At 38.7% G+C, this 13,892-nt stretch overlaps 1 protein-coding gene across 3 annotated transcripts in view; it reads left to right on the top strand.

The window, feature by feature from the left end:
* Nucleotides 1-11,541, top strand: part of PSEN1 (presenilin 1) — a 56,516-nt gene extending 44,975 nt beyond the window's left edge. For 2 of the 3 annotated variants that reach the window (XM_054567324.1, XM_054567323.1), the window contains 5 exons: nt 1,354-1,440; nt 1,545-1,583; nt 4,958-5,131; nt 8,848-8,966; nt 10,296-11,541. In XM_054567324.1, the coding sequence (XP_054423299.1) occupies nt 1,354-1,440; nt 1,545-1,583; nt 4,958-5,131; nt 8,848-8,966; nt 10,296-10,451 (575 nt within the window). In that variant the 3' untranslated portion in view covers nt 10,452-11,541. The remainder of the gene's footprint in view (nt 1-1,353; nt 1,441-1,544; nt 1,584-4,957; nt 5,132-8,847; nt 8,967-10,295) is intronic. The other variant, XM_054567325.1, reaches the window with a different exon arrangement.
* The last annotated feature ends 2,351 nt before the right edge of the window (nt 11,542-13,892 follow it).

The raw sequence follows: 13,892 nt of genomic DNA, 5'->3' as shown, positions 1-13,892 counted from the left end.
TAGGCCCTTTATAGACAGAGTCTTTTGACCCTTGGTTTCTGTATTAATATTAAATGTTCAAACAAAAGAGTTTGTAGCAATATTTTTTAATACTTGCATAAAACAAATAAACACCTGCTGCCTCTGTTGCCAAGAAGGCTACAGAAATATGTAAGCCTTGTACATGATCGTTGCCCTTCTTTTCTCTGGTTTAGGTTTGGCTTTAGTTGAACAGGGTACTGCTGCCTGGCTGACAGATGTTGGCTTCGATCAGTTAACTGTGTTATTGTATAATGTAACTTGTTTGACCTCAAATAACAAAACCATGAATAAGTTTGCCTATGATAGAATTTTCATCCTCTTTGGTTGTGTATTTCTTTTATATGTTACAGGAGTACCAGGAACATGGCTATAATTATAAAATCCGTGATAAAAAGCCAGAGAGGCATAGATACCAAGTATTTTGTTTAAAATTGCTTACTAGGGCCAGGTTGGGCATTTTGTTCCTGCTGTAGCCCTGTATGGTACATGTTTATATTTATTTTTACATTATTGTTGGTGTATTTTCAGGATAAATTCCCAAAAGTGGTAGTCCTGTGTTGAAGGATTAGTATATATGTAGTTTTGTTAAATGTTCCTAAATTCCCCTCGAATAGCATCTATACCATTTTTCATTCCACTGCAATATATGAGAAGCACCATTTTGAAGTATTCGTATTGCCTCTTAACTAAAATGTAACAGTTGTGTCGGTGTGTATCTAGATTTATATATCTGTATTATTTGTGGAAGGGACATAGAAGAGGCCAGTGGACTCTCTCCTTTGTGTTTATTGCTTTTAACCTTTTTTCTTATTCTCTCTATATAACACAGGTTAGCATTATTAAAAATCCCAGAAATGAGACATAATATGAAGGAAACTTATTTCTTGCATTTTTAGAATTATAATAAACATCTGATAATCTTTTGAGCCCTGGTTTGTCCTCTAATTTAGTTCCAAGAAGTGATTTTTATAATTACATTTACCCTATTTTAGGATATTCAACTAATCCAGCTATTGTCTCAGTGGAATCTTGGTGTCCTGAACAGATTTTCTTTTGGTTGCTTTATAGGGACTGTAAATGTGAGCAGTTTTACAACAGCAGCTACGGTTTTAGAGCTAAAGTAACATTTAGTGTCAGAATTTTTTTTATATGCCCAAATCAAAGAGAACCTTTTGTGGTGTTTAATATGTATTTACTTCTGATTGTTAAAGATCCTTAAGGGGACACTAAGAAGATTGGTGATTTGTGTAGAGAGTTAATGGCCTACTTTCTATTCGTATACTTTCCTTCTGTGCTTCCACTGCTGACCTGGACTTTTGTCTTTCTCAACAGCAACAATGGTGTGGTTGGTGAATATGGCAAAAGGAGACCCAGAAGCCCAAAGGAAGGTATCCAAAAACTCCAATTATAACGCACAAAGTAGGTGACTTTCATTTAATTTACTGGTTTTTAGGGTCATTGTCATCTTATAGGCTAACAATGAGTTATAACGGGATGATTTTAACCTCTTTCTTTGGACATAGATTCCTTTGAAAATCTCCTGAAAGCTGTTGTAATACCCAGTAAGTATAAATAAATATTAAGGAGTTCAGATGCTCCAAACTCAACAGTACAGCCAAGGCACCCCAGGTTAAGAATTTTCTGCCATTGAATCCCACTAATACCAGTATGGAAAAACTCAAGTTGAGGCTGATTTTAGAAAGAAAAAGTAAACTCTCTCTCCAAACATGTTAAAAATCAGAACCTCTTGTCTGACATGGCCAGAATAACTTAAAAAATAATTTTACTTTTATATGTGATGATGTTTATATTGAGAAGATGAAATATGCCAGGTGGACATGACTTTCCGGGAAAGGAGGACAGTGAGGACCTGGGATGGGAGACTGAAAGGCCCACGCGTGGAGACTACAGAGATGTTAAGGAGAACATAAATTAGGAGTTGCTATTAGAAAGAGTTGACTAACAAATGTATCCATAGTCAAGAAAAGGAAACTTTTTTTTTTTTTAAAAGAAAAGCAAAGAGCTAACGTTATGAGGAAGCTGAAAAACAGAGGCAGAGTAAAGGTTGGTGAGAGAAGCAAAAGGGCTTTACCTGAGTTTCTGTTCATCAGGAAAGGAAGTGATTAGGTTTTATAGAGTCAGGTAAATTGCTGTTTTAGCTTTTGGGTAACTGAGAAAATTCCTGTTAGAGACCCAGGGGTATCAGGCTCATTCTGCAGTGAGCAAGGCAACAGAACAAGATGACATTGTACCAATAGTAGATCTAGTAGAGAAGTGAAAAATATATTGTAAATAATTGCGACAAGTCTGGTTATTGTTTTAACCTGTGTTAAGCTAAGTAAAATTAAAAGGTCAGTTTATTAATATATATGTTTATATGTATGTGAGTATAAGTGTGCATTTGACTCATCAGGTTTATTCTTTTGACAAATGTTGATTGAGCACCTAATTGTGTGCCTGATATTTTGCTAAGCACTGGGGATGTAGCACTGGAGAAGATATCCCGTCCCTGTGGAGCTTATAGCCTATTTGGGGAGACACACACATTCAACAAATAATTGATAGAGCTGCGATGAGTCCTATAAAGGAGAAGTATAAGCTGCTATAAAAGTTTATAGTACAGGCATTTCATTTATTCTGGGAAGTTGAGGATGGCTTCCCTGAGGAAGTGGTAATAGATGGCCTGCTGAGGAAGGGAAGAGCTTTCCAGAAGAGGAAACAGCATGGGCAAGGGCCTCGAAGAGAGGAGGAACTGGATAAGCTGCAGAGTTCTTCAGTGGGCCCACTGTTGGCACTTAGGGTGGGGCAGTGCGTCACTGTGTGGCACTTGTCACACTGCAGGACATTTACTGTTTCTGGCCCCTAGCCCACTAAATAGATGCTAATAGTGGGTTCAAGGTATTAGAGTAACCAAAAGCTCCTCCATCATGGTTATTTCCAAACACCCCCTGGAGGGGAGGTCCTACCCTCTAGTTGACAACCGCTGTTAGAGCAACTAGATATTAGATTGGAATGAAAGGGCCTAGGACTCCGAGAGGGATGTCTGGATAAGGAAAAAAACAATTCAACTGGGAAGTTATCTGAGTATCAACTCTGTTAAGAGTTTGGGGGTGAATTAGTCATAATACGAAGAAAATTAGTTATGGGGGAAGATGAGACAGTTTTCCGGGGCAGGGGCAGGACTGGGAAACTTGTACGAAATAAACATATGTAATTAGAATATATTCTTGTTTCTAGTAAAGTAGTTCAGTTGTTAATACTATTTGTATTATGATAATATAAAAGCTCAACTTTAACATAAAATTATAACATATTGAGAATGTATGGAGAATTAAATTTACATGTGTGCACAAGTAGGAGAGCTATGCTTTATTTCCCTGTAGGAAGTGACTGAGTTTTAACCTAAAATTAAAAACATCAGACGTAGCACTGTGAATATGCTACTTATAATTAATGATGGAGGTTAATACCAAAAGAAACAGCTGAAGGGGTTGAAAGTATGAGTGAGGAGGGAAGGGACAGAGCAGGGACTGCTGTTTTTATTTATAAACCTTATGCTTATGTGATTTCATAAACTCCAAACCAGCAAAGATCCCAGTTTTGTGGAGACTTGTTAAGAAAAAGAATACAAATTACAAATACAAAATTGCAAGGGCCCCTCCCAGAAAAAAATATCCATGCAGAGAGGCCTGAAGTGTGCAAGCTTTATTCATGGTAAATCTACCTCTGCTATGAACATGTGTCACTTTTACTTTAAAAAAAAAAAAAAAAGGAAAAACATGCCCTGGCTGGTGTGACTTGGTGGATTGAGTGCTGGCCTGCGAACCAAAGGGTCACCGGTTCGATTCCCAATCAGGGCACATGCCTGGGTTGTGGGCCAGGTCCCCTGTAGGGGGTGCATGAGAGAAATCCATGCACTGATGTTCCTCTCCCTCTTTCTCCTTCCTTTCCTCCCCTCTAAAAATAAATCTTTAAAAACATAAAAATAAAATCTGTTTTAAAAAATGGAAGAAGAGAATTATCAGCTTCACTTAACCCATTTTAATTATTTTTGATGTGTGGAACATTCTGAAGACTACCATGTTATGCTCACAATTTTTAGTCAGACTGACAGTCCTAACAAAATGACTAGCCCCCCAAAAAAATGCACTCCCTCACCCTACCCGCACTTCCCTACCTCCAGGAGTGGTCTACATTTGTAACTTAATCACTAAAGCCAGTGCTGAGTGCCATTGGTTAGAAAGCTTTCAGCTGCAAACATTGGAAGACCCAACTTAGTTGCTTTAAACAAAGAAGAAAAGTTGTCTCTCACACTAACCAGAATCCTGAGGTGTAGACATCTGTATGATTGGTTGGTTGTGTGACTCCCTGGGGTTATCGAGGGCCCAGTCCATCTTCCTGCTGTGCCATCCTTACGTATAGGCACCGTCCTTCGCTCACTGCTCCTCATGGTCACAAGAAACCAGGTGCAGTTCCAGCATCCTATCCAGATAAAACAGCATCCAGGGGAAGAAAGGGGTGGTTAGTGTCTCCCTAAGTTTCTCTTAAAGAATGAGAAAAATGTCCCCTAAATTCACGACAGACTTCGCCCCATCACACATTGACTAACACCAAACCCACAGCCTCAGAGCTCTCGTTGGGAAGAGGGAGGGTGGGAGCCCCACTCTTGGCTTGGCTTGGTCAGGGTTTACTACCAGAGTCTCGTGGGTGAGAGGTGGAAACCCAAACAAATCAGGACTCTGCCTTCGGGAAAAGAGGGGGAAATGGCTATTGGAATAGCAACCAGCAGGCCCTGCTACAGCCCATGCTTTGTGGTTTAAGAGCCACCTGTCCTAGTTACAATGACAATCAAGTAGTTACTGTTTCCATGTAATTTTCTTAAGGACATAAGAATTTTTCTGAATATTACAGTTGTGATTTCTACTTTTTCTTGAAGGCACAGAGAATGAACCACAAGGCCCTGTGGCAGAGAGTGATGATGGTGGCTTCAATGAAGAGTGGGAAGCCCAGAGGGACAGCCGCCTGGGACCTCATCGCTCCACAGCTGAGTCACGAGCCGCTGTGCAGGAGCTTTCCAGCAGCATTGTAGCCAGTGAGGACCCAGAGGAAAGTATGTGCATTTCTTTAGTTGAAAAATCATGGGTTCCTTTAGGTGCTGCAGCATCATTCTCTCCCAAAATAAAATGAATCAAGAGCCTGACAGTCTAATTCTAAAGGACAGTACAGCTTTTAGGGGGAAGTGCCAATGGTTGGTGCATTTCCCATAGCACCATTTACTAATGGTTCAGGTTTTCCCTCAGGTTTTTGAAATTGGCCCTTTGGCATTTATTTTATAAGGTCAAAGATTTCTTTGAAATTGTTTTTACAATAAGACTTCATTGCTGCAATATACTTGTGTACAAATATTTTATTCATATTTTTCACTCTCTGCTATAAGAGACCTGTGGATTTTAATATTTCAGCCTTCTACATTATTATTATTCCCTTTGTTGACAAGCCCCTTCTAACTTCAGATTAATATTTTCTTTATCTGGGACCAATATAAACTAATAATCGACATTCTTTCATCATCTCAGCATCTACCACCACACAGCCATCTCTGATTATATTAGTGTTTTCAATCAAACTTAATAGTTACTTACAATATAAAAGTCTCTGTTTACACTAGAAACTGATTTCTAAAAGGGACATGTCTTCTTGAACAACCTTTTAAGTCAACATTTAATCAGAGTTTTAAACTAAACAGTTTTTAATTAGAAATGTAAAACATTTTTATTAAGTGTGAAGGCAATTGGTCTTACAGTGAATTTCAAAGTATAATAACTTCCCTCAAACCTCATGTGGGTAACAGGCTCTCCTGAATGTACTACTGATAGTCTTAAAATGTATCAGAGTAGCGAATTTAGCCTGTTGTTTCCAGGAGGGGGAATTTGACTCAGAAATTCTTTTTGTACCACCTCAAGGAAGGAGAGACATGGATTTTGCTGTTTTTTTCAAGTGGAGGAAGAGATTTTAATAGTATGAAGGTACAATAATAAGTTGCAGACCAGTTTTTAATATCTTCATATTTATTTAAAAATAATAGGAAATATTTATTATTCTATTATATTTAAGCTAGGCGCATGTTATGCTGTTGGAGGTCACTTAGAGAAGTCCTACAATTAAAATGAATAATCACCATTGTTCAATGTCTTTATCATGTCTTGAGTTTGGTAGACCAGCAAATGCCCCTTTTAATATGAAAGGAACACCACAATTACTGAAAATGATTTTTCAGAGTTGGCAAAAACAATGGAAGGCTGATATTGCCATTAGTAAATAGCAGGAAAGTACTAGCAGCCAGTCTCAGCTTTGACACGTGGCGGTAGCTTACTGTTAAGTCATTATGTCTAACGTAAGGAGTTTACATTGCTGTACTTTTAGTTGTTTGGCCAGGCATATTTTGATTGAATAAATCAAAAGGAACTGTTTAAAGATAACAAATCCCCAGTGATGTGATTTTTCTTAGGTTTTTATATACTGATTCAGTTTCTTCTGGTTATAGGTAAAAAAATCTTGATGGTTGCTATTTTGTTTTCTTTCTCTAATTTTGCTAATAAAATATACCTACATTTCTCTCTCCATTACAGTGAATTATCTGAAGTGTAGCATTTATCGTAGTATTGCTATTATTTAAACAAACATAAGCTATTAAATGAAACAAACCTGAGGCCATAATTTTAAGCTTGATTCAGTATATAGTCATACATACCTCAGTACTCAGCCTCAGGACTTGTCAAACCCTACACTCATCACATTTTGATGAGAAAAAAATGTTTCAGCACTCAGCACTTGTTCAAGGCAAGTGGCACTTGCTTGGGACCCATCGCTCTTGCTGGAGCTTGTATGAGTCACACCGGCCCCCAAGAGAACGTGCTTCATTGTTCAGTACTTGTCAGTTTTGGCACTTGTCATGAGTTCCAGAACGAATTAACGACGAGTACTAAGGTACCACTGGATTATTTTTATTATTTGAAAGCTTTGTTGAGATATAATCCACTTACTACAATAGTTCAGCCATTTAAATTTGTGGCTTTCGTATATTCACAGTTTTCTATCATCACCAAAATTAATTTGACAATGTTTTTATTACCACCAAAAGAAATCTGCACCTCTTAGGTGCCACCTCTCCAATCCCACATATAGCCCAGGTTTAAAGTCTACGTTGCATTGGTATTCAGAGTTTAATGCAGCCATCACCACAGTGAATTCCAGAGTATTTTCATCACCTCAGAAAGAAACCCTGTACCCATTCATTAGCCTCCACACCCCTCAACACCACCCAGAATACTATCTTAATCTATTTGCCTATTCTGAACATTTAGTAAAACTGAAATCATACAATGTGACCCTTTGTACTGGTTTCTTTCGCTTACATAGTGTTTTCAAGCTTCATCTATGTTATAGCATGTATCAGCACTTCATTCCTCATTTCTTTTTAGAGCCAAATGAAATTCCATTGTATAGCTATGCCACAATTATTATCCATTTATCAGTGAATAGACATCCAGATTGTTTCCATTTTGGGCTTTTATGCATACTTTTGCTATGAACATTTATGGAAACATCCTCATCTCATGTATGTTTTTCTCTTTGGTATTCACCTAGCAATGGAATTGCTGGGTCGTATGGTAACTCTATGTTTAACCTTGTGAGGAATTTGACAGTTTCTTAAAACACTAAATATAAACTCACCATATAACCTAGCAGTTTCACTTCTAGGGATCTACTCAGTGGAAATGAAAACAATCTGTCCACACAAAAATATATATGTACAGTAATGTTCATGGCAGCATTATTCACAATAGCTCTAAACCGAAAACAATCCAAATGTCCATCAACTGGTAAATCAATAAAGGTATAGTATATTCATACAATAGAAAATTATTCACAATAATAAAGAACAAACTACAGACATTCAGTATCACGGATAAACTTCAAAAACATTAAGTGAAAGAAGCTGGCCACAAAACACTTCATTATGTATGTGTCCATTTCTATGCAATGTCTAGAAAAGGCAGATTTATAGAGATAGCAGATCGGTGGTTACTTAAGGTCTCGGGTGGAAGTGGGGATTAACTAAAATGGGCATAGGGTATTTTATTAGGGTGATGGAAATGTGGGGGATTGTGAAAATGGTTTTGCAATTCTAAATTTCTTATAATCATTGAATTCTACACTTACACAAATGAAATATATTGTACCTCAATAAAGCTGTTTTATGAAAAGGGGATGATACTTACAGGGGTTCTTGTGAGGATGTATTAGAATAAGTGCCAGGTATAAACTAGGCATTCAATAAATGACAGTGATTATTTCTTGTTATTTTTAGTATGGAACAGCAACATCTTTGGTTAAGACTTCAGAGTCAGCCCTGACTGATGTGGCTCAGTAGCTGGGCATCACCCCACAAGCCAAAAGTTCACTGGTTCGATTCTGGGTCCAATATCCGGTCAGGGCACATGCCTGCCTTGCGCTCTAGGCCCCCAGATGGGGATGTGTGAGAGGCAACCGTTTGATGTTTTTCTCCCTCTCTTTCTCTCTCCATTCCCTTCTCTCCAAAAATAAATAAATAAAATCTTAAACACACACACACAGTGAGCCACAGAATCTGCAACTCCTACTGTGAAAAAAAAGAGAGAAAACCTAACTCAAGCCTAATTTTGTATGATATCATTTACTGACTCCTCATTCAGTGCAGGGTGGAGTGGAGCAGTGACATTTTTGAACTGTGAAATCATAGCAAAGAGAAACAAACTTTTTATATTTGTAATCTTTCCTTTTTAGGGGGAGTGAAACTTGGATTAGGAGATTTCATTTTCTACAGTGTTCTGGTCGGTAAAGCTTCCGCAACAGCCAGTGGAGACTGGAACACAACCATAGCCTGTTTTGTAGCCATATTAATTGTAAGTATACACTCATAAAAGCATGTCAGAATGCCTCATCTGAAAACTCGGATTCTGACGCCACTTTACGGCAGTCCCATTTTAACCCCAGCTGTGCTCAGTGTGCCAATCATCTGGGGAGTTTTTTTTACAAACAAATGATTAGATCTCACCTGAGTAGTTCTCCAGGTGGCCACACATTAAAATCACCTGGGACCTTTTAAAACTGTGTCTCCACCCTGAGACATTCTTACTTAATTTGTTTCAATAGTGTGTCTTCTTTTTAAAGTTTCCCAGGAAATTCTGATAAGTACTTCTGATTAGGAACCACTGCTTCAGGCAGCATAGATATATGTAGGAAATTAGCTGTGTCTGAAAAGGGTAAGTAGATCCTCACTTAGTCCCTGAGTTTGGTGGTGGTTTTGCATTTAATGCTACAACATGCAACATACAGGTTCCTCTGGGTGGCAAGTATGAGGTGAAAAAAGTTAACACAATGCATGATCTCATGTAGATCTTGCTTATAGAGCCACAACATGAACCCTAAAGCTTTCAAAAGTATAATTTAAGTAAATAACTTATATTTCTTACTGCCTTTTTTTTTTAAACTAAAGATACTCTAATGTTTCATATGCAGGTGAAGTTAGATGAGAGCCTTTATATTGCATTTATTTTGTGATTATATTTGTGATTTATAATACTATAACCACGTAGAATTTTCATGTATTTTATTTCTCTTTTGAGGTTAGTTTTCCATGTGTGTTGTATCTTTAAAGAAGGAAATTACTTATTCTGGTTAACCCTGAAATGATGCTTAGCCTCCAGAATTTATAGTTAGTGTCTCAGTAACTATAGTTTAAAAAAAAAAAAATAAGGACTATATTATGGCTGTTCTTTGTTTCCAAGAAAGGAGCAATATACTTTTCATAAATTTTTATTGGCATATCCTGTGTGTATCTGTGCCCCCCCCCAACCTCCACCCCAGCATAAAAAAATGCTCTTTACCTCTGGGATTTTAGCCAGCCAAACTAAATTCATGGTAGCCAACTCAATATTTTATATAGAAATTTTGGTATTATTTTTTTCAAAAATAGTTTTATTTATGTTTAGGTCCTATTCCTTACCTAGAATTAGGGGATGAAGAGTCAAGAATGTGTGCATACTGAACTCTGTGTTGCAAAGGAAAATAAAGTTGTTTCCAGTTTAATGGAAACATTTATCCTAATATTTAACCCCGACAGATTGTATTCAATTAAATAAAGTAAAACCAAGACTTGTGATTGAATTGTTTTGCACACAACCCTTTCATAATTATGTCTGAGTCTGTGTCTTTCCCTCCCTCCCCCACAGGGTCTGTGCCTTACATTATTACTCCTCGCCATTTTCAAGAAAGCATTGCCAGCTCTTCCCATCTCCATCACCTTTGGGCTTGTTTTCTACTTTGCCACAGATTACCTTGTGCAGCCCTTTATGGACCAATTAGCATTCCATCAATTTTATATTTAGCAGATTTATGATTAGACTCCCATGGATTTTTCTCCTTTGACTATAATAAAATCTGGGAAGGACAAAGGTGATTTTCCTGTGTCCACATCTAACAGAGTCAAGATTGCCAGCTGGATTTTTTGCAGCTTCCTTCCAAGTCTTCCTGACCACCGGCACTATTGGACATTGGAAGGAGGTGTCCACAGAAAATGGTTTTGAACAAACATCATCGTGATGGACTGAGTCCCTTGGTGCAAAAACTACCAGATTTGTGGGACAAGGACAAGGAAAAGGGATGGGCCAAGAGGTCACTGTGCTCCCTCCAGCAGGTTGACCCTTGGCCACACGTGGATTTTATCAACACTGCAGACTCTCAGGACTACCATTACCAAGAGGTTAAGTGAAGTGGTTTAAACCAAACAGGACTCATCATCTTAAACAACATGCTGAAAATCAACCTAATAAGTCTATACTGAATTCTAAACCTTTTCAGGAGGTACTGTAAGGAGAGCAGGTACCAGCAGCAAAATGGGAAGGTGGAAAGGGGTTCAGACTTTTTTGCTGCCAACTTATCATTTTTAAGACTCTTTTTTTTTTTTTCACCTGAGTCAAGTCAGATGTATAAGTTGATTTTTGACAACTTTTGTTCTCAAGCACTGAAACTCATTCCCGTCTATAGTTGCCATTTGTTCCCAAGGCCAGTATGAATTTCTTTGAGGTGGCTTAAAAGTCTTAACCTCAGGTTCCAAATTCAGTAATTTCTGGAAATAATGGAACTCTAACTCAACAATTTTCTGTCATCCTTAAGTAAATTCTGATTTATCCCCAAATTCCTAATTTTTAGACATACTTGTAGGTTTGCTTGCCCTCAATATTCTGTTCCCCATCTCTCCCTTCACTCCCCCCGTAAGTGGTTCTCTCATACACCAAGTAAGACAGCTCTGTCATGGTAGCAGATGATCTCATTTTTCTAGGATTTTACTTTGTGTGGTGTGACGACTGTGTTACGAATCAGTGCTATCAGCTTTGCTGTCAGAATTTCTTCAATGGCAAATTCAACGAGTGCCCAAAGATAGTAGCATTAAAGAAGAGTAAAATGGCTGGTGAAGCACTTTCTGTCCTGGTTTTTCTTTTTTTGTACAACCCATTGTCTCTGACAGTAGGTCAGAATTTAAACCAATGGCCAGAAGCTGGTGGTTTATAGTTATGAATCAGTTGTATCAGTACAAAGCAAGAGTGTGGAGGGCCATGATTGTGCTTGGTGAGCTGCGGGGGAACCAGGTGCCAGGAAAGAAGGGGCCTCCAACTGCCAAAGGGACAAAATGAGCTACGGTCCTTTGGGCAGATGTGAAGGAGGAGATTTAGGTTATTCCTCAAGAACATCTCAGTGAGTATTTTGTAGTTTCCCTTCTGCCTGACCTTTGATTTCAATGGAGCTTTGTGTGAATTTGGCAGTGGAGTTTGGACCCATCCAGTTCAGTTGGACAGCGCACATGAGCAGAGCCATCGCCTGTGGGCACACGCACCTCTGCGTGAAGCTTTGCCAGGGCACAGCCCGTTTACCACAGACAGCCCTCAGCCATGGTGATCAGACTGTAAGCAATTGTGAGGAAATGCTTAGTTTCCCCATGTGGCTGAAGAAAGACAGCTTTTCCTCATTCTCCTGCTGCTTTTACTCAGCCCGTCTATCATATGATCCTGTTTGGGATTGTTTCTCCTTGGAGTTCAGAATATTTGTTTTCTGTCATGGAGTATTCTTTAGGAACTAACTTTAGGAGTAGTGTGCTGGTACTCACCCGAGTATAAGTAAAAACTGGCTTGTGCTAGGCAGTCGAGTACTGCAGGAAAAATAAGCTGCACAAAGAAAGAGTGAGGCTGAGAGTAATAGGATCTCTCATCTCTTTTTAGTTTTCTTAGCCCCTTTTTTCTAAGATTCTCTTTTTCTCCTCAGATACGTGGAAGCGTGGGTATTCTAGAAAGACACATGATTCAACAGCTACAACAAAGCCACCTGAATACCAGTTTGTGATTTGAAGCCATCCTGAGGGAGCCCTGATCTAGAGTAGTTAACTGTGCGAGGGTGTCTTTCATGAAAGGCCCCTCCGAAGAGGATGTGTGGTGTGTGTGCCTGTGTTTAAATCCACCCAGTGTGTTATTGTCCTGTGTGGAAAGATGGCGATAAATATGCCACTTTCTACAAGATGGAACCACGTCTCAGCATAGAGACAACACATCTTCTTTAAATCACCAATCTCAGACACAGAACTTTTTCTTCAAATCTTCTTTTTCGAGTCAATTCAATCGTTTCTAAGTATCAAAATGCTGGTCTTCCACCATGAGAAATCAATTGTCACTAGAGAGGGAACAGTAGAAATTCCACTAAGGATGTGCCCTCACATGGCCAGGGGGTGGCTGTGGAGCCCGACAACACCAAGGATCAAGCATGACCAGCCAAACCAACCCGCTAAATAAAAAGAAGGAACACAGTAGGAGAAAGTGTCCACTGATGTGTGGGTCTGACTGATCTTCAGGATAAAGTGTGTTTATACACAGAATGGTGCTACAAACTAGCCTGTGGAAGTACCAACCATATTTGGAAGATTTGTAGTTTTTTTTAAGAGGAAGGGCTCACTTCTCTGATTTTCAGTAGGTTAGTGCGTAGTCTTAGGATCATGGCTCACTACCGATTAATTTCTTGGTCAGAAGAAGTAGAAGCTTTCTAAGCAACTCGATAACATTCATAACTGAGCAAATTACTGATTGCACTACAAAAGCAGCAACTAAACAGGTGGTGGTTTTCCTTTTAAGCTCTCAGATCCCCATTTCTAAAAGTTTCCCTTGGTTTTAAAAACCCTCCTTCCGTAACAGACGCTTGAACAAGTAATATGTTTAGTACTTGGCCTCAGAAAACCTTACATAATGTAGTCTTGTTCACAATTTGTAGAATGTGAGATACAAGTTAGGCTTCCAAATAAGGCCCTCCAGGGTCGGGCGTCTCTAGGAAGCCTCTGATTATGACCCCCTGGTGCCCAGTGTTGCATGTTTCCCCGTTTGCCATCTAGCCCTGGAAGAAAAAGTTTAGATGTCACTATGGAAAGATTTGTTCAGTCTCTTCCATGTGCTGGAGTCTAAAGATGCAAAGATGAATAAGCTCTACCCTCAGAACGCAGCTGCAGTCTCTTGTTTTCTGGTATGTGCTGTCTTCTCTAAAATACTTTGTACTTGTCCATAACACCTTTCACAGTTACTGCTATTGAGGGCTTATACAGTTGATATTATAAAGGTGATTTTATTATCCCAGAAACCCATCCTTTCAGTAAAGTACTCCTTTTTCTCTAAATTTGCCTCTGGATAGTCTATGAATAGTCTATAAAGAACAGTTGACCCATCATTCTGAATCCTCACTTCAAGGATATCCTGAACGCTGAGTTTGGGAAGAGACTTGAAAATTGGACTTTGGGT

This window comes from Pteronotus mesoamericanus, unplaced genomic scaffold, assembly GCF_021234165.1.
Source record: "Pteronotus mesoamericanus isolate MK-2021 breed Mesoamerican mustached bat unplaced genomic scaffold, CSHL_Meso_final contig_182, whole genome shotgun sequence".
Lineage (NCBI taxonomy): Eukaryota > Metazoa > Chordata > Mammalia > Chiroptera > Mormoopidae > Pteronotus > Pteronotus mesoamericanus.
This window is presented reverse-complemented; position numbering and strand designations above follow the sequence as displayed.